Genomic DNA, 26,850 nt, shown 5'->3' on the forward strand with positions numbered 1-26,850 from the left:
ATAGTACTAGTATCTATTAAGGTAAGGATATCTTTGATCTAAAATGTTACTAGTAACTAAAAAATAAGCACTAGTTCTATTTTTTCTTAAGTTATATATAATTAAATACTAGAAACTATTTGAATAAGCTCTAGTATCTAATAAATAAGAACGAGTACCAAAAGAATAAGTACTAGTATCTAATGAATATGCACTAGTACCTAAAAAATAAGCACTAGTAGCTAATGAATAAGTCCTAGTACTTAAAGGGCACCTATTATGGATTTTTTAAAATGACCTTTCATGTAGTGTGTAACATAGCTCTAAGTGAATGAAAACATATTGGAAAGTTTTAAATCTGAAAGTGCACCGTATATAAAGTTATTGTCTTTCAAAAGTAGGAGTCGACTCTGAGTCAATGAAATGAATCATTTTTCAAACGAGTCATAAGCCGTTTCGTTGTGACGTCAAGACGATACATTAGCATATTGCATGCGTAGACACGAGGGAAAACTTGAACCTCAAACACTGCAGCTGATTCCTGTGGATGCTGGATCATGTCGAGAAGAACCTGTGCTCTACAATGGGAAGGTAAAGCCAGTTTTTTTTTAAAGCCACCATTATCTAAAACTGTCTATTAATTCAGATTGTCTGTCGTTCTCACTACATTGAGGAAAGATTAAGCATGGAGGAAGATTTGTTTTGCCAACGTTTATTTTACATCAGTCATTCAGCAAGACCTCGACTAATGAATGCTTTGTTATTGATAGTCTCCACTTGTTCACCGCAATAAATTAGAAAAATACTCGGTAAATAAATAAATACAAGTCAAATAATCGGTTTGTTGATGGACATGCACTTGTTAATGCTGATGGTGAGGAATTACAGTTGCAACATCTCATAATGTACTTTAAACTGAGGGGCGTATCACTGAGAAACGTCTTGCTGAAGTCATGCTTGCGATTAAGGTTCGGGGATTAGTTCTTCCAGTGTTTCATCATCGGACTCACTCTATGATTGATATGGTAAAATCGACGTCATTGTTCATTACTGTGTATAGTTTACTGTGTAGGAAGCCTCAGGACACGCAGAGCTGACATGGCAATGGCCGTTTTTGTTTTCAACACGCAGTAAACCAATCACAACAGACTGAGCTGTCTGGCCAATCAGAGCAGAGTAGCTCGCGGAAAGGAGGGGTTTAAAGAGATTGATTCATCTGACAATTAGTTTGAGAATCATTGAAAATGTATATTATGAGAAAATTAAACCTTTTTTTACCTTTGATGCATGTAAATCTGTTTTAGGAGACTCCAAAACAACATTAGGAAACTTTAAAACAGAATAATAGGGGCACTCTAAAGGAATAGATACCAGTATCTAAAAAATAAGTACTAGTAGCATGAAAATAGATACTAGTAGGTTTTAAGGATTACGGTCACGGTTGCTCATGTACTTCTGTCGGTTTTTTTTTTGTTTTGTTTGTTTTTTTAATTTTACGTGGCATTGTAACGCTGTTCTTCTATTATAACCTCTTTTAGGTGTGGCCAATATGGCAAAATATATCATATCACAACTTTTTCAGGAAAATCGTGATTCATGATTTTATCACAATTCTTTTTGATGTTGTTTTACTATTTTGCTAAGTGACAGCAGTACAGCCACACTTAAGACCCTATTTAAAAACTAAGCCTTGCAAGGTAACAAAATATAACCGAAAAATGGAAGACAGACCATGTAGGCTATAGTGGGCGAAGATAAAAATAATTATTTCATTATTTTATCTTTGTTATTAAAAATAAGAACAAAGCTGCACATTACAAATACAAAACATACTATACACGTGAAATAAACAATGCTTTATTTTTTCAGCCACAGTAGATAACAGCACCATTCAAATACAAAATTGAATACACCAATGTAAAAAATAAAATGCTACAGACTTCACTGTGAAATTTATACAGTGATTCTTATTTAAGCTACTGAAGTTTTTCATTGAAGAACAGTGGGTGATTTTCTCTTTTGTTGTTTTAATTAAGGACTAGCATGTGTATTATTTGGTTTCTGCCACTTAAAGAACTCATGCAACACGGATAAAGACATGCATCTGTTTATATTCCAACTGTCTACTTTCACTTTAGACAGAACCGTCTGCGTTTATGTATTTTTGTGTGTATTCGATAGTTTAAGCCCAACAAGACGCGAAAGATAACTTGGCTCAGTTGTCACGCGCTGCAAGCTTCTAGAGTGTGAGCGCTACATGTGTACACGCTCAGAACAGCACGAAAATTAAATGTTATGCAACATTATGTTATACATTTATTTACGCATGTAAATTATACACGTTCATGACTGTGAATAACTGCAGTGTCACATGAGCGTAACTCTACCGCTGCGTTAACATGTGAAGTGAATGTATTTCGTGTTGTACAGTATGTTGGGACGGAGGCACCAGAACTGCATTGAATTGGCTACACTGTAGCACGATATTTCTTCAAAAGCAGTACTTACTTTGAAACGAAATGCAAAATGGACCCCATCGCTTTCACATATCAAAAAGAAATCGAACCACAAACTAACCCATAAACGAACTGTACTCAGACCACCCCCTGAGGTGGTCCGAGTATGTTTGCTTTTTGATCCCTTTAGGGGGGTCTGAGATCACTTGGTTTGTTCACTTACATTTATATTTATTCATTTAGCTGACGCTTTTTTCCCAAGCGACTTACAATTTCTAGATATGTCAGAGGTCGCACGCCTCTGGAGCAACTAGGGGTTAAGTGTCTTGCTCAGGGACACATTGGTGTCTCACAGTGGATTCGAACCCGGGTCTCTCACACTAAAGGCATGCGTCTTATCCATTGCGCCATCACCACCACATACACGCGCACACACACACGCGCGCGCACACACACACACACACACACACACACACACACACACACACACACACACACACACACACACACACACACACACACACACACACACACACACACACACACACACACACACACACACACACACACACACACACACACACACACACACACACACACACACACACACACACACACACTGAACCGCTCCGAGAGCGTTTGGAGAGTTCAAACGAATTAGGTGTGAAAACTCATATGGAGTATGCTAAATGTGTCATTTACTAAAAACATGTTTGTAATTACATATGTTAACAACAGCTCAAAGCGTTTACTGAGGCAGCTGTAACACATTAATTAAAGGCCATTTAATGTATATTAACACCCTAAATGTTAACACGGCTTGCCATAGAAGCTATGGGTTTTAGTTACTAAGAAATATATGCTAGAACTTTTCAGTTTCTAAGCCATTTCATTGATAAATCACAGAACACTGTTGACAATACATTTCTCCGCTACTGAGTGATTGGATGCACGCGATCTGCATGTGATGCACGAGCTAATGCCTGTATGTGCACGCGTAACAATAGAGCACCGCATTCGTTTAGAACGGCGACATATGCTGTTTAAAAGTGCCTTCACCAGATACAGTGAGCATGCAGATGGTATCATCAAACATATCTTGCGTAGCACTCACCAAGTATGCATTTGTTTATCATTTTAACTGTTGAAAACGGAGCATAAAAATGTCCTTATCCTGTTGAGCCCTCTATAGTCCATGATCAGCGACTACTCCATGTCAAGCTTAAAGCGTCATGACAGAGCATTCAAATCAACTAGTCGACTAGTCTGTGCAACCCCTAGTGCCACCATGTACTTTGTGTCCAAAGAGAAGTCACTGTCTTTGACTTTGAAAACCCTTGCTCTATAGTGTTGTTAAAACATTTTTTTAAAGAAAAAACATTCTCAAAGGAATAGTTCACCCAAATATAAACATGTCAATTTACTCACCCTCAAGTTGTTCCAAACCTGTATAAGTTACTTCTGTTTTCACAAAAGAAGATATTTTGAAGAATGTCGGTAACCAGACAGTTGACGGTAGCCATTGACTTCCATATTATTTTTTTCTAGTATAGAAGTCAATGGCTACCGTCAACTGTCTGGTTTCCGACATTGTTCAAAATATCTTCTATTGTGTTAAACAGAAGAAAGGGTGAACTATCCCTTAAAGGCCTACAAAAAAAAACTGCTCATCTAATGTGCCTATCGCTAGAGCTAGAATGGTCTCACAGGGGAGATGGAGTCAGTACTATACTGTGAAGGGTGCAGATTGCACAGATCAATGCAAATATACATTAAATGGCCTTTAATTAATGTGTTACAGCTGCCTCAGTAAAGGCTTTAAGCTGTTGTTAACGTATGTAATTACAAACATTCTTTTAGTAAATGTCACATTTACCCTTACTCCATATGAGTGTCTGCCTCAGCTGGAGTCATGGGAAATGATGAATATACTCACTTTAAGTCCAGCTGGCAACAACAGGCAAAATCCTGCCAAGACTAGCCATCGTAAAGAGAGCAGTCTTGCTGGTTAAACAAGTACATTTGCCACGTGAATCAGACATTATCATTTAACAGTTTGTCGGGTGTCTATGCCTTTATAGATATTATGGTTAGAAACTTTGAGTGACCATATTTAAGCACTATAAATTATATATTTAATACTATAGTCAGGGATATCTGTATAAATATAGCAATAATAATAACAACATTAAGTGAAAAGTGAAAGTGACATGTGAAGGCCAAGAATGGTAACCCATACTCGGAATTTGTCCTCTGTATTTAACCCATCCAAGTTAGTGCACACACATTAGGAGCAGACTAGCGAGTAGTGAACACATACACACCTGGAGCAGTGGGCAGCCATTATAATAAATATTATTATTAACAAAAATATCAACAATATTGTTATTATTATTAGCCAGTATTAATAATAAAATATATTTTATTTATATAACAGTTCTAGATCTTTCAGGTTCTCCAATTTGATTTCCAGCCGTGTGATATTCCCCCAGTATCAGCATTGGAACGGTTTTACTGTTTGTATCACTCTGCTTGCGGTGAATGTCATGGAGGTCCAGCAATTCCACCATATCTTTTACAAAATGTACTGTTGTTGTGTCACAGGATGTATGTAACGAGGTTAGATGTTACGGGAAGGAGGAGGCGGGAACTGGCGAACATTCAACAATTTAATAGCAAAATAAAACAAAAGTAAAAGACAGCAGCCCCTCACGGAAGACTGCTGTCACATAATAAAACACAAACAAAACACAACATAAAACCAAGCCTGTTCCTCTCTCGATCTCCACTGACGTCGCTTCTCCTTTTATGCTTCCGTTCCTCCGTGAGAGATACGAGACCGGTGGGTCGTGCAGATGTCGCTCATCAGTGATCACGCCACCGGCCTCGTGCCGCTCTCTCACGGCCCTCTGCCTCGTCCTGCTCGCCACAATGTAGTTTTAAGAGTTTTTGCGAGAATGTAGTTATTTAGACCTTAAATATGTGACTCATAAATAAACATAGCACATATTTTACAATTTGTTTAGACGTTTCCGCAGAGCACATGTACCCGCAGAGAACAGCTTCATCTTGGTCATTTCTTCAGGAATTTGCCGCCGTCTCTTATGTAGAAAGTGGTTAAACATGAGATATAATTCATTATCAATTTGGGTATATCATACTGGAAATATTTGGTCTTATTATTACTTGTTCAAGAGCAAATAGATTTGGATTAAGGGGAAAATTAAGTTTCATAACTTTATATTTAGGCTATATTTAACTTAAAGCCTCTAGAGTGTGGCTTTCGTACGTTTGACTGAATTGTTTGCTTGTGTTTATTTCCTATTTTATAATGGCTATTGTTGTTAAGTTAAATATTATTGTTCAATAAATATTACTCCACAGATTACTCTAGTTGTTTGGCAATATGCTCCATAGTCCTATCGTGGGTATGGGGGGGTAATTAGCTTATTTATTTATTTGTTTCTTATTACTTGCAAAAGGAGTTGGGGATGAAGAAAAATGTCCCGTTGCATAGAAATATTTCCCCCAAAATGTGAGCTGATGCCGGTGAAGGAGTCTCAAACCACAGTCAATGCACATTTACATGTACACCAGTACGCGGAAAACTCACAAAATCAGTGTATTGAAATAACTTGCTGTCCCGGTTTACATGCAAACCAATAACCAGGCAACGCACGTAAACAAGACTATTAATAAATCAGGGTATTTTCCAGTAGTAAGGTCAAAACGTAGCCTAATCATTCATGTATCTGACTCAGAGTACTCCATTTATTATGGCTGTTGCGATATTAAATAAAGCATCAAACTGAAGAGTACTCCTGTCAGTGGGAAACTGACAGACATATATTATCATATCATGACATTACAGATGCAGCATTTTGACAGTACTTCTGCATGAAAACATTTTTTTATAATTTCTTGGGTCAAAAAAAGTCAGTTTGTGAAATATTTCCTCCTCGCTTGCATATATATATATATATATATATATATATATATATGTTGGCACATTCTTTCAGAGGAGGAATCTACTGTACCTCAACATAAGATAATGGTAGCCTATATCATCTATCTTGATTTGCTGGCTTAATATTTCTCTTGTGGACCATACATTAATGAGAAGAATCAATTATTGGTAAACAAGTTTTTTTAAGTCTATGTTTAAAGCTGCTTTTGATTTTCACCGATGACTGATTTGTTCAGTGTTTGGACCTAAAGACTGTTATTAGGCTGATATGATTTTAGTGATAGTTTTATTAATAGTAATTTGTAATGGTATTGTTATTACAGTTTTGTTAATGTGCAATGGAAAACAAAATAAAACTCAAAATCAGAATGAAATCTGATTTTGTTGATTGCAGCAGACAGTATATGGATATAGTCTGCTGGTAAAATGGACAGAAATTGTGCACCTTTATTTTTCTTTAGTGTTAAATGTTTCAATTATGCAGGTCTTCTGGTGTGAAAGGGGATTTTTCAAATGTCACTGACATTAAGCAGTTCTGCAAGGAGGAGCAGGTCAAAAAAATCCTCAATGTGAAACATTCAAATGGGATTTGTTTGGTTGCAGTTATTGCTAATAATGGGCATGTAACTAGTCAATGACTAAGAGGGCATTCTCTTTTCTCCCCACAGGTACATGGGTGTTACATAAAATGGGTGTCTAATTTATCTTTACTTATACTTTTATAACTTATCTTTATTCTTATTAAGGAACACTTATGCATTCATAGGTTTTGGTCGAATATCTAATGACATTCAATTTAAAAATGAGCAAATGTAGAGAAAATAAGACCACATAAAATCACACACTGTAGTGCACACTTACATATACATTCTATTGAATCCTCTATTTTACAAATATACACAAATACTATTTCTAGCAAGGTTGGGTTGACAATATTAATCAATCAAGTTAATTTGGATGAACCAATATCGCTTCATAAATTCCAGAATAAATTTTACAACGTGCCGTTTTCTGTTGATTCATAAAAAATAAAAATAAAGAATTCACCAAACATTATTTGTAGCTCACATCCTATTTCCAGCTCACATCCTATTTCCATCCAATAATCACAATAAGCTTTGTGATTTGTTATTTGATATGAAAAGGTCTCAGCTTTCAAATTTATCACGAAATTCAAACAATAATGTGACGTGACATCCCTTTAGCCCCATGTGAACCAATCAACTTTTACACTGCTATTAGTTACAGCATGAAATTAACATGAACTTACAACTGAAGGTACAGTATGTTGAAATAAACGATTACATGAGACATTTCAGTAAATTGTACAGCGTTTCAACCACGGAACGACGTCAATAAAACAGCTTACAAACCATGTGTTATGTAATGTTACATTTACCTCAGGACATTCAAATGTCATTAGCTCAATTAGATAGTTAGAAAAATGTGCAACTTAAATGTCTGAATACAACTCGGTTTTTATTTGAGTGTTGACCAGTACATCTAAAAATAAATAACCATTCATTTTTATAGTAATGAATTGACAGCGTTCCCTGTATTGCTTATGGAGTTAGTTCAGAAATTGATTTTCTTAAGAGACATTGTCATAAGAGCTTTTCACACTTGAAATAGTTAACCCTGGGTCATTCTAAACCTTGGTAAATGGAAATCTGGGTTATCTTGTTTCACGTTTCACACTGCTCAAATTTACCTGGGGTTAACAATTAGTCATGTATATTAATACACTGCCGTTTCACACTGTACATTCCTAAACCCTGGGTTAAAATTTTTTTCTATATTTGCAACGTCAGTGTCACGATTGGACGAACGCTGCACAGGTGCAGTATCTAGTACTGAACATCATATTATATAATGCCGACTGTACTATCAAGTTTAACACCTGGTGTTAACCCCACAACCCACGGGGTAACCAATGCACACCCGGTAAAAAGCGCTACAGTTGCTAAATGCTGCTAAGTGTGAAACGTTCCTTTACCCGAGAGTTAAAAATGGTGTTTAGAACGATAATATCGTTAATAAAGTATGTGCATTGTGAAAAGCCCTGTACTGTACCTAATTTATATCCAAACGAATCCGACTCAAATCGATTTGTATTAAAATCTATGTCAATACCCAGCTCTAATTTCAAGGCTGCTTTACAAATAATTAAATTTGTGACCCTCAAGTCCTTTGTGAATGATCCAAAGAGGATCTTGTTTCAGTGGAAGCAAGAACAAAGTCAAACTTCTGGAGTTCATGCAAACTGGGTGCTGCTGGGGCATACTAAATAAATTAAGATTCATGTTAATATTCATATTAATATTTTTGTTCAGGTTTTCACTCTACTTTTTTATGTTGATAATATAATTTGTAATGATACAAAACTGAATATTGAATAAAACAAAGCGAAACATTTCCACTAGTGGTCTTAGACTTTTGGTCCAAATTGAATGTTCAGTATACAGTACATCTCTTCTGTAAATGGTAGAAGCAAAACCTACTTTTATCTTTTCAGAAGAAAGGAAGCCATCTGAAAATTTTCAACATTTTTGTCAATGTCAGGAACAGAGAGCTAGCAAAAAAAGCTAAAGAAGAGCTAAAGCATAACCACTAGCTGACAAATGTGTTTATTTTCAAATAAAAGCGCTCCGCACTGCTGCCTGTCATGAGGGTGGGCACAAGGCTCTTGCTGAAGGTGACATATTGCTGTACTGAATTAGAAATGTTTTGATTGAAGAGACTCAACAAAGTGTCTGGAGTTGAATCAAGGCACGATTATAGTGCAATGAATTCAGGAAAAGTAAACATCACTGAAACGTTCTTGCAACCATGACACATTACTGTTTACCAAAACATTTTCTCTTTCCAATTAGCAGCTTGCGCTCATTACTCTAGTTTTGGATGAATAGACGCATTGAATAAGGTTACGGCCGTATCATGTAGGGAAGTTTCACAAGTGATGAAGGAAAAGCTGTGGAAAAAAAATAAACTTTCCATCTGTTCAAGTTTCTGTTGTATAGACCTTTTATAGTGCTAGAGCCCACCACCCCACCCCCTTCACTATCAAACCCCAAAGACAAACTGTCTGTTATTTGAGGACATCAATCTTTTCATTTATCAAAACATTAGTACATAACTCATTCCAGGATAAATAATGTTGAGTGATAATGGATCCAATACAGCTTATTAAGGAACAAAACAAGAAACATTCGTTCTCTCTGTCTGATATTGTCTTAAATGGATATTGTTAAAAAGAAAGTAATGGATGACACACAGTCAGAATAGAAAGTATTTTTTGGATAATGACTATTCATAATAGCCCCTTTCACATGAAACCTGACAAATTACCGTAAAAATGCCAGATTAACTTTTACCGTAAATACGCAAATGTGTCGTTTTACTCTAAAAATCAAGTACTTTTACTGATGTACTCGAGTATTAAAATTGAAAAGTACTGATAGATTAATGTTTTTTGTTATTTTATATATTTTGTATACTTTTATATTCAAGTTTTTATTACACTTTATACAATCCTACAGCTCAAAATACCCGGGGGACGGGGGTTGCTTGATCTGACGTTATGAATTGTCAAGTAGCCAGCACTAGTCAGCGCTGAAGATCAGTGGATGCAGATACACATGTATTGATCTGCAAGTAACAAAATTAACATTTTATATTATCACCAAAACTTGTCATACACTAATCAAAACATTAAATATATTAAAACATTCATTTAGGTTACTGATAGGCCACCCACCACATGTGTGCAAACAAATGGGGGGTGGGGGGTGCATAGCAGAGTATTTAAAAATAAGGAAAAAATATTGACAAAGTGTTGACAAAGAATATAAAAACAGACAAGACATAGGGCTAAATGCATACATTTTTTAGATGAACACTATGCAAACTTACAATTTTTATAGATTTTTGATCTGCTACGGCAGCGCAGAAGATGCATGGGCATTAATTAGCGCTATTTTAATGTTATGTTTAGGGTTGTTTTTTTTTAACCTAAAACCTACCCCATTGAGATGGTGATGGGGACATGTCCACATTCAAGTGGACTGCCTTAAACAGCTTGCCCTTTTACAGCAGATTTTGTTCACATACAACTGACAGTTTTGACCAAAATATGAGTATCATTTATAATAATATAAAATTCAGCATTTGTATCTTACTTTTTGCGCCATCGGTCGCGCTTGCACTCGAATTCTTCGCTAATTTTCAGTGAAACTTTTGAATTTCAGTTAAATGGAGACTCATTCTGAATGAATTATTTGTTGAGTTGTGTGTCAGAGATTGGTCTTATTCGAGAATTAATCGCTTGATGCGTTTTGCAAAACAATTTAGCAGGCTCATTGAAAAGAATGACACCGCGGTCACGTCCTGGAGCATGTGATGATGAGTGAAAAGGACGATATGTACTTGAGAATGTAGTATAGTACAAGTTTCTTAAAATTTCTTATAAAAATACTCCAGTAAAGTACTGATACTGTCCACCACTTCGCTGTTCACACAAGCAAAGGCGTTCCGTTTTTTTATACCATTCACACATGACAGTATAGTGATGAGTCAGTAATATGACTCGGGAGTACAGAGTTGTCTCAGAGAGTGATTTGTTAATTTTGTGTTGACCGCGCATGCACAACATCCTTCAGGTTCTGTACGGGAAACAGAAATGTTCCCTTTCGAGGGAACTCGCACTGCGTCGGAATGACACTTTGGGGAACGCCCCTCAGCGCAGCGTGGCTGCGGGGTGTCCCATACACCCACGTTTAAATTTTGATGCTTTCTTGCTGTTATTCTTGTTGACAACAGTTACAGTTCTAAATATTTTGTGAGGTAGCAAAACATATCAGGACCAGTGCCCGGTTGCATAAAGCACCTTAAGTTTTTCCCTTAAGTATGATACTTAAGGGGTGATTTCCCCTTACCTAAAAGAATAACTTAAGGGTGTTGCATATAATCTCTTAAACGGTTCTCTTAGGTAAGGGAAACATTTAAGTGTTTCACGACAGCAATCCTTGATTCACGTTATAAAAGTCTGTTGTTGCCATAGATATGCAAAACACTAGCAATTTCGCAGTTTCATCAAATAAAGTGGGCTAGGATATCGGAATGGATAAAGAAAACAAAAAAAAAGAAAGCCTAATTGGACAGAGGAGGAGAAATGCATTGTTCTTGACGAATATGATAAAAGAAAAACTATTTTGAAAAGCAAATTAAATCCCAATGTAACTGCTGCAAAAAATCAGAAACAGTGGGAAGAAATAACAGAAAAAAACAATGCAAGGAATCTTGATGTAAAGAGGACGGTTCAGGAAGTCCTTAAAAAATACGAAAACATCTGTGGTCGCAAAAAAAGAACTGAGCGCTTGAAAGAAAGAAGCCAACAAAACAGGTAAGATTAAGCAAGGCTACGTTTTTAAGATTGTATGCACCGCACCGTGGTGAAGAGTTCGCTTTATTGCTGTACATTGCGCGTCGATCAAATCAGTATTCTTGCAACAATTTTTCATCACTAAGATGGTCCAAAGGGTTCTCTCTATCCCTAAAAATTCTTCTTTGCACATAATGATCTTCAGCTGGTTCCATAAATTCAGCCATGTCGTCTTATTTTTGTCCGCGTTACTCTTGAGGTTACGATTTCCAAACCTGAAGTTATACTTAGGGAAATGACCGTTAAGGGGTTTTATGCAACACTTAACGCTTTTTAAGGGATTACTTAAGTGAAAAAACACCATTTAAGTGAAAAAACAGCATTTAAGGGAAATTCTAAGTGTTTATGACGTTTTACTTAAAGAAACCCTTAAGTAACACTTAGGGGTTTTTTTCTGCAACACCCTTAGGTTTAAGGGAAACATAAGGGCGAACTTAAGGGAAAATTACACTTAAGGTGCTTTATGCAACCGGGCACAGCTTCTAAACTCCAGTTTTGTAGTCAATACGAGACCCAGCAAAGTTGACAAAAAAGGTCCCTTTTTTCTCCAACTGATCAATCTCGGAGCGTTTGATCTGCGAGCACAGCCAGAGGCCGAGTTGAGAAAAATGAGCCCCCATCAGCATTGGTTTCTCTGTGTAGAGCTGCAGCTCAAAAGACAAAGGATGGAAGCAAAGACGGCGTGCTGGGTCATCTGCTACTCTCGTTCTTCTGATTTATGGGCTTCTGTTTTTTTTCTTTGCATTAAAATAGTTAAAGGGGCAACGTAAATAAAGTCCACTGAAGATTACTGTCCAGCATCCTTGCTAGTAATTAAGGTCACTCATTAGTACCTAATAATTAACCAGCTGGGTCGAATTCCCCCCACCCACACTGTAATTAAAAGCCTCGATTACACTTCAGAGCCCACAGGGGCAGAGTCTTCTTTCTCTGCTGTCTTTCGTCTTGACCTCAGCTGACTCTCTAAAGTCTGTACAGTTCATCTGAATAATATAAAGGACATGACTGTCTTGAGGTTCAAGTAATCCTGGTGGGCAGACGGTGTGGGGTTTTTTTTTGGAGATGCTGCCATCCCAACTTTTCTGTTCTGAAATATATTAATCTGCATATGTAGGCAGCATTTTAAGGCATCATCATTGGCACAGTGTTCCAAAAGGTAGACAACATAATGATTATGAATGTTTACTTTGTCAAATACAAAGGCAGCACAGCATGAATCCTTTGGAGAAAAAGAAAACCCAGCCTGCATTGTGGAGACATAAATCCATGATGGAGAACAGGGCTAAAGAAATGTTGATTAAGATATACTTGTAATTAATTAAGAAAGCTTAATATATATTTTTAAAAAGACTAAATTAAAATAGTTTTTTTTTTGCTTATTAGAATAGCTTTTCAGTAGCTTAGCAACAAGCTATAACTAAACTCTATTGGAATTAACTGTGATCCTTGTCTCCAGAGTGCCATTTATGTGGCATACCGAGTTGCTGCCTGTGCAGAAAGTTACGAATCAGTCACTTATGAAGATCCATTATGGTTAGGATGCTGTCTTGTCTCTGTTTACGTAGGCATTAGGCATCAAGGCAGCTCACTAGGTCTTGGAATAGAGCCAATTTGATTCTTTAAAATCATGAGAATAAATAAACATGATGAATTACAGCATGTTAGTATTCTGTAATAGCCAGATTACAAACTCAAATACTAAAAAGAATCTAAACTGATTTGGCTGGAAAGCTGTAGAGGGGGATTAAAAACCTTTAAGCTTTGAAATTATACCACACAGCATGGAAATGTTTTTTTTGTATGTATGTATGTATGTATGTATGTATGTATGCATGCTTGCATATATATATATATATATATATAAGAAGTCTTTTAATGCTAACTAAGGCTGCATTTATTTGAAAAAAATGAAATAAATAAAACAGAAATATTTTGTTACACTTCTCTATTTTAATATATGTTTTATGGCAAATGCTATATAGGGGTGTAACGATATTCAAACTGAACTGAAAAACTGCGAAACACCACCCACAGTATGTACTCTCTTGGCGTATACTGTCTGTGGCGAGCAGGACGAGGCTGAGGGACGTGAGAGAACGGCAGGAAGCCGTCACTTATCACTCACGCCACTGGCCTCGCGCCGTTCTCTCACGTCTCTCGGCCTCGTCCTGCTCGCCACACTGTCACATACATAACATTATAATGAGAACACTTTAATGCTGTGAAATCTTTAGAGTTTAGTTGATGCGTTTCTGCACATTGTTGCGTGAATAACACGTCCACAACAGGAGTTACACCTTCAGAGCAGCACAGACACGTTCACTTTCACATTCGGATCATTTTGTGCAGATATAAGTCGTAATATTAAGGTTCCATTGAGTTATTTAACCTTCTAACAAAGACCTTCGGTTTACATGAATGCATGAATCTAAAACATGAATGCATTATTAATAACTATAATAGTTATTAATGATAACTATAATAATAATAATAATAATAATAATAATAATAATAACACTTTTATTGTCCTCGTATTTTCAGCAACAATATGGTTTGATTAAAATCATTTCCATTTTGTCCGTGCAGAGGCCATTCCAATTGTATTTTTATTTATCCAAGGCACATTTTTTATATGTAGCCAAAGTAATGTTTTCCAATTCAATTCAATTCAATTCAAATTTATTTGTATAGCGCTTTTCACAATACACATTGTCTGAAAGCTTTACAGAAATTGCAATGACTTGTTTGCATTATTTTATTACATTTTAAGGCAATGGCTTGTTTACTAACACTTTACAAAGTAAAACTTTTTAAAGTCTCATTTGTTAATCCATTAATTAACATGAACTTATAGAGAGCAATTGTTGTTTTTTCAGGAACCTTTGATGAATAGAAAGTTAAGAACAGAATTTATCTGAAAAAATCTTAAACCCAAACTTTTGAAGATATGATAGTTAGATTTTGTTTATATATATATATATATATATATATATATATATAAAATACAGATTTTTTTTTGTGTGTGTGTGGTCAAATCACATGGGATATTTTGATAGAGACACATCCTCATATGAGCTTCATGAACCAATCATTAGCAAATCCCGCAATTAGCAAACCATGCTTATCTTACGTGGGCCTGTAATCACTTGAAGTAATTAAGATTGACAGGTCAGTAAGGGAATCAAGCTGCCTTCAGTTATTGCTGCAGACAGGGAGTGAGCTCTGTCTAAATTTGTTAGATAAATATGTTTGACTGAAGTGTTTTTGCATTTCAAGCGGCAACAAAGTAGACTACTCTTTCTAAAAAAAATAATTGCTTTAAAGCTTAGCCTGACTACACTGCAATTCAGCGAACATGCAGATAAAAGAATGTGAAGTGTATAATAGATAGTGTAATGACAGTTATCATCCGCCACAATGAGTCACTTCAGCTGAAAGAAGAGGCAAGAAACATTTCAAATGGGTACATTATTTGCATTTCAAATACACACCCATAATCAAGAAAGAAAATTAAGCAAGAACAATTAGGACATATTAAATAAAAACGCATTCCATCTGCACTTTTCAATCAAAACTATCTTTTTTTAAATAGAGCCAAACAGCTAGAATGACAGCAGAGCTCTGGCTCTGTGCATTCTGGGTACGGTTTTCTGACCGCACAACACCAGGACCAAAACAAACATGTGAGGGAGAGCGTAAGAGCGTTACCTGCTGCAGGAGTGGCCATCAGAGGAGCTGCTCCTGGGGCTGGGCCAGTGGACAGGACAGGGGTGAGGAGACGCACATGGAGAACACACAGATAGCAGAGAATGAAAGGGCACAGAAACCAAAGGGACAAAGAAATGGAAGGAAAAAAGGTAGATTAAATGAGTTGTGGAAGCAAGGGTTAGGTACAAAAAAGGGGGAATTGGGGAAAAAAGAAAAAAGAAATGGGAGAGGCCCCATACCTTGGCTCTTTAACGTCAGGTGCGCCAGACCTTGAAGGAAAAAACAGGAAAAAGGAAAAAAGAAATAAGAGGGTCATAAAAAAGGCACGGGCGGAAACGAAAAGCATTGTCACAACGTTTGACTGCAGTTTGTGACAGACATCCTGAGGCAAACACGGATGCCAAATTTGAAGGAAACCAAAGGGGAGGGGGAACAAAAAGGAGGAAGGTAAAATAAACACACACAGTTCTTCAAGGGAAGGGGGCAATAAGAGGTGTTGAAGAGGGAAAAGGAAGGGAGGGAGGGGAAAGGGTAAGGAAAAAAGCATTTCAATTGGCACAAGTGCCAAAAAGGCACTTGCTCAAAAAAAATGCTTTTTCTCCTAATGGAGCACATATTTAGTGTTTGGCAGATAGCATTCCTTAGATCATATGCTTCTATGCTATAGCAGTTACACCCATAAATGTTGCATTCGAAAGCCACAGTCTCGTAAAATAGCAAAGAGAGATCAGAAAGCAGTGGGGAAATGTCTCATAAAAAGCAGCGGGGACCAAGATAAATTCTCCCAAGAGCACAGAAGCAAGCCGTCCCAGACGGTCTATCGTCTTACTAACAGACAAAAGCCTGCGAGTTGATTTCAGCGCTGTAATAATGTATGCAGCTTGACAGCTCAATACCAATCAATTACACACACCGATGCGGGAGCCATTATCCGGCAGTTTGAGTTCTGTAATCACGGTGCAGTAGTTGCTGTTTACTCCGACTAATGTGATGGAGAGTCGTACAGAAATGCAGAAGACAATCAGGAGGAATTGCTATGCAAATCCGGATGAGACGAGCGAACCAAAATGGTGGGGTCAGGCACAGGAAACTGGTGAGATTTCGATCCAGTGCAGTAAATGGCATTTCATACCAGTGCAGTAAACAAACTGGAAAGCAAAAGCACATCAAGATCAGAAAAAAAATGCATCAGCTGGGAGCTTCCCGAAAATCCACATTAACTCCATTTACGCGCTTATTTCATTTTGCGAGGAATATGATTACCGTCAGGAATGCCACACATTACGAACGCTCTCTGGTGAACTGAATCGCATTCAAGGCGATATTTAATTGAAAAGGGAGACTGTTTCCTCCGTATTCCAAATGCACCTCCAAGGAAACCACATGGCAAAAACAATCCCGGATTTAAAGAGGCCGGGCCCGCTTGGAGCTCTCATTGCCTAGGAGTTTCATTTCCTTGAAACAAAAGAATATTATGATTATAGAAAGGAGAGTTATAGCGTCATTGTTCTCTCTGATGTTCCTGTGTGATTCCTTGACAATTACCGGGGTACAGTCACTTGCCCTGCTACTTCTATGCTGCACTCTATTAGGGAGATAACACTGCTGTAGAATAGATCATTGTACCTGGGAGTTACTAGTCATTGTGCAGCCAATTCCATTAAAAAATATCAGAAATGAAGGGAGCGAGACGATAAAAGATGGTTTGGTTTTTGAGAATAGGACAAGAGCTGCAACTTGCCAACAATTACAATGTGTGAAATCGCAAGGGATACGGTGAACAATAATACACAGACAATATCTAAGGAAAGCAAAATGGCGGTATCTGAACACGGTCCAACTAATGCAAGTGCTTTAGAACGAGTAAGGGGTTATTGTCTTTGCTTATTTAAATATTCAAATGAATATTCAAAGTCATTTCATATTATATTCTGATATTGCCTTTGCTCATGTAGATATTCAATGTATTATTCATTCAATAATACATGTACATTGATGTTATATTTACAATGTAAATATATTCATTATATTATTTTATATTAAAGGGGACCTATTTTGCAAAATTCTCTTTTATATTGTTTTTGAACATAATTAGCAGTTTGTGTACACAACCACCCGATTGTGGTAAAAATACATCCATTTCAATTCCAAATGCATTCTTATCAAAGCTACTAAAGTTATTCAGTCAAGAGCAGAGAGTGATTTTCTGTTTTTCTTTTGTTTCATATTAACAGCATATACAGCAGAAGATATTGCATATTACGCTGTTTTCACTTTAATTCACAGATCTAATATACACATACGATTTCCATCCCTGCTGTTTATGTTCACAGACATAACCGACTGTTTATGTAAACTTTGTGTGTTTTCGACACTACCTTCAGTTTATTTGACAGTTTAAGCGCTATAAGATGTGAAACGGAACTTTGTTTAATACTCGCGTAACGCGGCGTCTGCCAGCCAGATTTTTTGCGCACGTGCTTCGTCTGTGTGCGCTCAGAAAACCATATATCAGAAATTTAAACTGATATGGCTTCAAAACGCATGAATAACTTTCATGATGACGAAGAATTTGCAATGTCATGTGAGCCGGACCGCTAGGGCTGCATTATTAAAATCACAATGAAAACGGACGCAATTTGGCAAAGGCTGTGATTATTTTAAGCGCAGCTTGTCAGTGCAGTGCGGCTGATCAGTAGTAAAAGCTGCTCCATCTGAATGCCAGAGGGCGCTCTCATGCAGACACGCCAAATATGCCCCGTCGCACATCATTCCAGGAAATCCCTACTATCGGCATCATACTATCGCTGTAGCTGAATAAACAGAAGATTGAAACGTTTTGATTAAACGTGTACAATCATGGTCAGAATTAATGGCACCCCTGGTAAATATGATCAAAGCTGGCTGTAAAAAATAAATCTGCATCCTTTATCCTTTTGATCTTTCATTCAAAAAATTGCCAAAAATCGAACCTTTCATTTAAGTAAAAGAATTGAAAGTGGTCGGGGGGGAATCACATTATGAAATAAATGTTTTTCTCCAAAACACGTTGGCCACAATTATTGGTATTGGTAAAATATCTCTGACGTATATTCCCATAAACGTTTACCTTTTTTTAGCACACCAGGGTGACTAGGAACATGAAACTGTCTAGCTATGACTTCTTGTTTCACAGGAGTTTAAATATGAGGAAACAAAGGCCAAATTACCTTATTCATCCATCACAATGAGTAAAACCGAAGAATATAGTTCTGATGTGCAACAAAAGATTGTTGAGCATCACAAAAGAGAAAGTGGCTGTAAGAAAATAGCTAAAGAGTTGAAAATCCCCATTTTGACCATCAGTGCAATAATTAAGAAGTTCCAATCAAATAAAGATGTTAAGAATCTGCCAGGAAGAGGACGTGTGTCTATATTGCCTTAACGCACGGTGAGGAGGAAAGTTTGAGTGGCCAGAGACTCTTCAAGGATCACAGTGGAGAATTGCAGAGATTACTTGAGTCTTGGGGTCAGAAAGTCGATTTTTTTTAAATCAAACAACCTCTACATCACCACATGTTGTTTGGGAGGGTTTCAAGAAAAATCCTCCTCGCTCGTTCAAAAACGAACTCCAGCATATTCAGTTGTCAGAATGACTGGAACTTCAAACGCCCCAGGGTTCTGTGGTCAGATGAAACTAAAATAAGAGCTTTTTGGCAGAAAACATGCTAGATGGGTTTGGTGCACACAAGGATAAAAAGTACCCCATGTGTACAATTTAATGTACCGTTGGATCTTTAATGTTGTGGCCATATTTTTCTGCTGGAGGTCCTGGACTTCTTGTTCAGATACATGGCATCGTCGATTCTATAAAATATCAACGAATAAAAAAATCAAAACCTGACGGCTTCTGCTAGAAATCTTATAATGGGCCATGTTTGGATCTTCCATCTGGACAACGATTACAGAGCACAAAATGAAGCTTCTGCCATGACCGTCCCAGTTCCCTGACCTGAAGAGTGCAGTGAACTGAAGAGGAGAAGCACCAACATGGATCTGGGAATCTACAGGATTTGGGGAGATTCTGTATGGAGGAATGGTCTCTGATCTCTTGTCAGGTGTTCTCCAAACTCATCAGGCATTATAGGAGAAGACTCAGAGCTGTTATCTTAAAAAAAGGAGATTGCAAAAAGTATTTAATAAAAGGGTTCCAATAATTGTGGCCAACGTGTTTTGGAGAAAAACATTTATTTCATAATGTGATTTCCCCTCCACTTTCAATTATTTTACTTCAATGAAAGGTTAGATTTTTGGCAATTTTTTGAATGAAAGATCAAAAGGATAAAGGATGCAGATTTATTTTTACCAGGGGTGCCATTAATTCTGACCATGACTGTGTAATAAACATGACTCCCTTATTCTGTGTAAGAAGCCACATCATCTCACAGAAGGATGCTCAACTGTCGTTATGAAGTGAGTTTGGAGTAAAAGCACGTTATTAAATATCTTTTGCTGGACAAGATGTTCATAAATGCTTCTCATGTTTGGAAAGATGTTTGATGCGTGTTGCTTCTTCAAATGCATGTTATAAGCGACTCAAACTCTCAGTGCTTTCAGATGGAGCAGTGTTTACAGAGCCGTACATCAATGACAAACTGTGCATAAAAAAAAAAAGAAAATTTGCAGCCTTTGAGGTTTCAAAATCGGTTTAAGTGCAATTTCATGTAAATTGTGATTAATCATGCAGCCCTACTGACAGTGATATGATAATCCTCAAAAATGCATGGTATAATACATTTGCAGCATGGTATAATAAATGATCTGTGGGATATTTTGAGCTCAAACTTCACAGACACATTCTGGGGACACCTGAGACTTACATCTTGTAAAAAGGGGTGTAATGGATCCCCTTTAATATAAAATTAGCATATTGTGATAAAGTTCATTATTTTCCATAATGTAATGATAAAAATTAAACTTTCAGATATTTTAGATTCATTGCACACCAACTGAAATATTTCAGGTCTTTTATTGTTTTAATACTGATGATTTTGGCATACAGCTCATGAAAACCCAAAATTCCTATCTAAAAAAATTACCATATTTCATCCGACCAATAAAAGTGTTTTTAATACAAAAAAAAGTCAACCTTCAAATAATTATGTTCAGTTATGCACTCAATACTTGGTCGGGAATCCTTTTGCAGAAATGACTGCTTCAATGCGGCGTGGAATGGAGGCAACAAGCCTGTGGCACTGCTGAGGTGTTATGGAGGCCCAGGATGCTTGGATAGCGGCCTTAAGCTCATCCAGAGTGTTGGGTCTCGCGTCTCTCAACTTTCTCTTCACAATATCCCACAGATTCTCTATGGGGTTCAGTTCAGGAGAGTTGGCAGGCCAATTGAGCACAGTAATACCATGGTCAGTAAACCATTTACCAGTGGTTTTGGCACTGTGAGCAGGTGCCAGGTCGTGCTGAAAAATGAAATCTTCATCTCCATAAAGCTTTTCAGCAGATGGAAGCATGAAGTGCTCCAAAATCTCCTGATAGCTAGCTGCATTGACCCTGCCCTTGATAAAACACAGTGGACCAACACCAGCAGCTGACATGGCACCCCAGACCATCACTGACTGTGGGTACTTGACACTGGACTTCAGGCATTTTGGCATTTCCTTCTCCCCAGTCTTCCTCCAGAATCTGGCACCTTGATTTCCGAATGACATGCAAAATTTGCTTTCATCCGAAAAAAGTACTTTGGACCACTGAGCAACAGTCCAGTGCTGCTTCTCTGTAGCCCAGGTCAGGCGCTTCTGCCGCTGTTTCTGGTTCAAAAGTGGCTTGACCAGGGGAATGCGGCACCTGTAGCCCATTTCCTGCACACGCCTGTGCACGGTGGCTCTGGATGTTTCTACTCCAGACTCAGTCCACTGCTTCCGCAGGTCCCCCAAGGTCTGGAATCGGTCCTTCTCCACAATCTTCCTCAGGGTCCGGTCACCTCTTCTCGTTGTACAGCGTTTTTTGCCACACTTTTTCCTTCCCACAGACTTCCCACTGAGGTGCCTTGATACAGCACTCTGGGAACAGCCTATTTGTTCAGAAATTTCTTTCTGTGTCTTACCCTCTTGCTTGAGGGTGTCAATGATGGCCTTCTGGACAGCAGTCAGGTCAGCAGTCTTACCCATGATTGCGGTTTTGAGTTATGAAACAGGCTGGGAGTTTTTAAAAGCCTCAGGAATCTTTTGCAGGTGTTTAGAGTTAATTAGTAGATTCAGATGATTAGGTTAATAGCTCGTTTAGAGACCCTTTTCATGATATGCTAATTTTTTGAGATAGGAATTTTGGGTTTTCATGAGCTGTATGCCAAAATCATCAGTATTAAAACAATAAAAGACCTGAAATATTTCAGTTGGTGTGCAATGAATCCAAATATATGAAAGTTTAATTTTTATCATTACATTATGGAAAATAATGAACTTTATCACAATATGCTAATTTTTTGAGAAGGACCTGTATTACCACCAATTAAAATATTCAAATATATGATATATATATATTATACATTATATTTTAGTATTACATATTTTAGTAATACATAAATATTATTCAAAGGCAGTTAAAGTCAAATTTTATCATAGCATATTATAGTATAGCATAACATCATATTTTAGCACATTATATTAGTATCCATAGATTACACGTGTTTTAGAACAAATAACAGCCGTGGGATATTTCCTTTTGCTCACTTAAATATAAAAATATATAATATGCATTGTATAATACTTTGAATAGTCCTATTGAGTATTATTATTGCATATTATAGCAAATTATATTTTAGTACCTACAGTATGCAATACTGCATGCTATAGCTCCTCAAGAATATGTTTTGTCATGGCAAAGTCCAAGAAGAATTTCAGAAAAGGGTTAGCTAGTATGAAATTCTTTTTTTGTTGATATGTCCTGCGGTGTGACATGTTGTACTCCATCTAAAATCATTTTAAACAGCATTTCACTAATTCTTTTATAATCGCAATTGTTATTCAAGCAGCTTTCACGACTTTATATTAATGGAGAGAGCGCATGGACTATTTGTACATTTAAAAAGTAATTTGTCACACTGCAGAGGCATTAAAAAAGATTTTTTTAAAAAAAAGTAGAAATGCCAGTGAAGGCAGAAGGGTGATAAAAATGGTGAAATCTGTGAAATATAAATGCTGACCAGCAGTTAAAATATACATGGTCCGTTAAATAAAAAATAAAGGGGGGGGGGGTCATGAACTTGTACCTCATGGTAAATATTAGGCCATTTTGTACTCAGATAGTGCAGAGCTCATTAAAGGAACTGAATTGAATTCAATCCTATTTAATCCATACATTTTCAAAACAATAAGACAAATTCAACTTAAAGGTTGCGACATTCATAAACCACAAACCGTTGGCCAAAGCAAATCCATCTATATATTCACGCACCATCTAACCATCCATTTTTCTGTCTGATCTATTCTTTCATTCATCCATCCATCTAAAAACTGCAAACATGTCGTTCCTCATGCAGAAGTTATCTGGTCTGGTGAGGTGACACCTTATGTTATGATGCCCATAGACTAAGAGGCGTCGCTTTTGAAGACGATACATCATTTATGTGCCTCTCACACTTTTAGACACATAAAGAGAACTTATTTTATTTATAAATGACCCCATATCCAGGCATCTGCATGTTTTAAAAGTTATTTTTCTGCCACTCGAAATGGTGTTCTTTTGCCTCATTCATTCTAATTTCAGTCACAGAAGCCTATAAAAGTGTCATTCGTCACTAGTCACATCTCAGCTGCCACATCTGTTTCACATAACAGTTTATGCCACAGTGACTTCTCAAATTTGAAAAATGAAGATGAAATTACCTACAAACTGGGACGTAATTGAGTACAGTGAAAAAGCCAACTGCATCAACAGATAGCAAGGGAGCACACAACCACCCGGGAATTAAAAAGCAACACACACCTTGTTAACAAATATTTAAACAACGATCGGCACAGCGAAAAAAAGCTTACAGAGCCGCTCTACTGTGAAATGGAGGCATTTACGCTGTGTTTACATTCAGATTTCTTGCTCAACAGCCTTAACTAAAAGGAACAAGCACACAGCACACAAATAATTATTAAATATTAATTGATTTTGGTCTAACACTTCAATGCTGCGTTTTTCACTTGCGACCAACGAGCAGTCTCCCACAAATGTCAATTTTATACTCTCTCTCGAAATGGTGAGAGAGAGAGAACAATTTATTCAGCTAATTTAACCAAGAGATACAAAGACGGACAGTAATGTCTCATGGAGAAGTCTCACTTCCCTTCCAGCGATGCACATTTCAATATGAAACAGGTAGAGCGGCTGCGTACCCACTGAGCAGAACAGCGGACAGAGCAGCGGTAGCCTTGAGGTGTTGGTATTTTAAAAAGGAGCGTATGCTTCATGTAAACATTTATTTTCTGAGAATGCAAATGCAAGGCGTCACTGCCTGCACAGCGCTGTCTGACGTGGAGAGGCCTGCTGCGGACGTCTGCATTGAAATGCGGTGGCCCATCTGCGTTGGCATAGCAACAGGCTCCCGTGTCTCCCTTAGTATGACGTTGCCGGCGCATCTAACCCACTCCCTTCTGTTTCTTTCTGTCTGCCTGCCTCACTCTCATACTTCTGCTCTTGTCCTGCTCTATTATCATGGCCGTTCACCTCCACCTGTCTGGCTAAATCTGGATGAAAGTGGTTTTCAAGAGTTCAATTTTTTTTTATGGGTCAATAATATAGCCATAAAAATGTTTACTTCATAAATTGTTTTCTGGAAGAGGGGAGATATATATTTTTTAAATGGCAAGAGTGCATCAAATTGTATGCAGGAATAATAAAAACTGAGCAAATGAAATAAATAAATAAATAAATTCATGCCAGGCAAACAAAACAGCTTGTTTAGGTTAACGTGTTTCCATTACAAGGAATGTTTCGTCCCATAAAATGCATATTGCAAAATGTATGGGATGATTTAATATGCATATCTTGGTGAATATAGTCAAATTTAACAGATGCTCAGCTAGAAATTTAGAACATTGCCTTTGCGGTTTCATAACATTCATTCAAACAGAAAAAGTAATTATGGGATTTACTCCACATAATTCCATCCTAACATTTTGGCCTATCCCTACGTTGCTGTGGAAACAGCAATTTGAATTCTATGGATGTCCATTTCTGCCACATAAAAAGAAAAAAAAAAATCAGCACAAGTTAATACAAGGGGAAAAATGCTTAACTCAAAATTAGATAGCATCTTATTTTCTCATTATTAGAGGTCTCATTATTTCGAGAGAGCGTCAAGATATATGTTGAGATATTTTAAAAGATACCCTATAGATACAAACTCAATTTGACATTTAAAAAAAAAATCTAAATATTTTTGAGTTGGTATCTAGGTGTTATATTTTAAATGTAATATCTCCTAAACCATCTCAAAATATTTCAAAACGAGATCTCAATCGTTTTTTTTTTATTTCGAGATGAGATTTCAAACTAATGATATAGTAGTAATTTAAATAATTAGACATGAGATTTCAGTGAGATATTTCAAAATAATGAGATCTCATTATTTCAAGATTATATTTAAGACAACATCATTACTTTGAGATATTCAGGACAATATTATTATTATTTCAAGATATTACCATTATATTAGAACATTTAGTATAGAGAACAATTTAATAAATCTAAAAGAACCCCTTTTCACCCTAATGAACCTTTTGTGCAATGGAAAGGTTCTGTGGTTGTTGAAGGTTAATCATCGAACCGATAATAAACCTTTAGTTTTAAGAGTTTGCGTGCTGGAGTTTTTTATTTGATGTAGCAAAAAAGAATAGCTTGCCATGCGGTGGAGCATAGGGGTGCAACAGATCGCAAAACTCACGGTTCAGTTCATATTGCGGCTTTTGAGGAACAGATCCGGTTTGGTTTGAACAAAAACTACTTTCAAAAAGCTTAAAGGGATAGTTCACCCAAAAATGAAAATTCTGTCATCATTTGCTCAACCTCAAGTTGTTCCAAACCTAATCTTCATTTTTGGATGAACTATCCCTTTAAATATTCAATACTCAGTTGTTAAAGTGCGATATGAGGCATGATGGTAATTTTTTTCTTTTGATTTTTTCCTGCAATGGGGATTTCGTAGGGTGGACTTAGCAAAAAGCCTCTGCTTTGTTTAATTAACATTAAATGGCAGATGACAGCAGGTACATTAGGTTGCTGTCACTTTAAGACTGAATGCACAGATCCAATATACTGATACATTTAGATTTCTTTCTAAACGGTTTACATTTAATTAAGACATAACTGACTGCATTAAAAGACAATGATCCAATCAAATCCAGACTGACAAAAGTTCTGCCCATAATTTTTTCGTTTGTGAAGCAGTTTTACTCGGTTATAAGTAAGAATAGGGGGGAAAAAAACTATTGCAACTTCCACTTCATGCCGACTTTAAATGTAGCAATTTAACACGTGTGCCGAACCGTGGGACATGATCTGCACGGATCATGAATTAACTACGATCCGCTACACCCCTAGTAGAGCAGAGCATTATCTCCAGTCACAGGATCATAAACATTATAAAAAGAGAAAAATCACATTGCTGACTCCATCGGTGAATACTAAGATTTCTCAGGAGGAAAGTGACTATCAGAGTCCCATAAGCTACTGGCCGCAAGATGCTTTGCAAATGCTCAGCACATAAAACTCTGAGCCATAACAGATTCTCTATCTACTGCATATCAAAACATGATCTCTGATTAGCTCCTGCACGGCACTGAATAAAAAAACTCCTGAATATGCTGCGAGGGGATTAGTCTGAAACTCCTAGAGGTTTTTCTTCAGTTGGAGGATTATGCCAAGGTCACTAAGGCACTGGGAGGATTGGGCATGGCAGAGCCAGCTGTACTCCCTCTTCTGACGTCCTCACATGCCTCTCACGGGGCGCTGGCGGTCATGGTCACTGCGGTCAAGCCTGCTCTATGTTGCCTAACTGGAGCAAAAGTTGGACAGTGAAGAGCCAGGCTTTGGATTATGCTCCGGCACTCAAGACTGGCAGTGAGCAGCAGTGACATCAGAGCTTTTCCTCCAAGGATGGAAGCAGAGGAATGATAAGGCTGTAAACATCCTGAAGATCACGGTATGCATGAGAGCACAGACGGCTAACTGAGGCATATCAAGATCCCAAAACATGCTGTCTACACATACACACACCGTCAAATCATATGACCTCAACACAAAGTAACAAGTGTAAATGA

The 26,850-nt window shown here is 37.2% G+C and overlaps 1 protein-coding gene across 23 annotated transcripts in view; it reads right to left on the reverse strand.

Moving 5' to 3' along the window:
• The window catches only part of nrxn2a (neurexin 2a), a 316,646-nt gene that overhangs the window by 271,931 nt on the left and 17,865 nt on the right, over window positions 1-26,850 (reverse strand). For 9 of the 23 annotated variants that reach the window (XM_077233370.1, XM_077233369.1, XM_077233384.1 and 6 more), the window contains 2 exons: window positions 15,790-15,819; window positions 15,551-15,583 (listed from right to left, as the gene is read on the reverse strand). The exons of 8 other annotated variants lie outside the window; for them this stretch is intronic. In XM_077233370.1, coding sequence (XP_077089485.1) covers window positions 15,551-15,583; window positions 15,790-15,819 — 63 coding nt within the window. The remainder of the gene's footprint in view (window positions 1-15,550; window positions 15,584-15,789; window positions 15,820-26,850) is intronic. 6 more of the 23 variants (XM_077233385.1, XM_077233374.1, XM_077233380.1 and 3 more) reach the window with 1 other exon arrangement.

This window comes from Siphateles boraxobius, unplaced genomic scaffold, assembly GCF_051911475.1.
Source record: "Siphateles boraxobius isolate OS27281-9 unplaced genomic scaffold, OSU_SipBor_1 18, whole genome shotgun sequence".
NCBI classification, from domain to species: domain Eukaryota; kingdom Metazoa; phylum Chordata; class Actinopteri; order Cypriniformes; family Leuciscidae; genus Siphateles; species Siphateles boraxobius.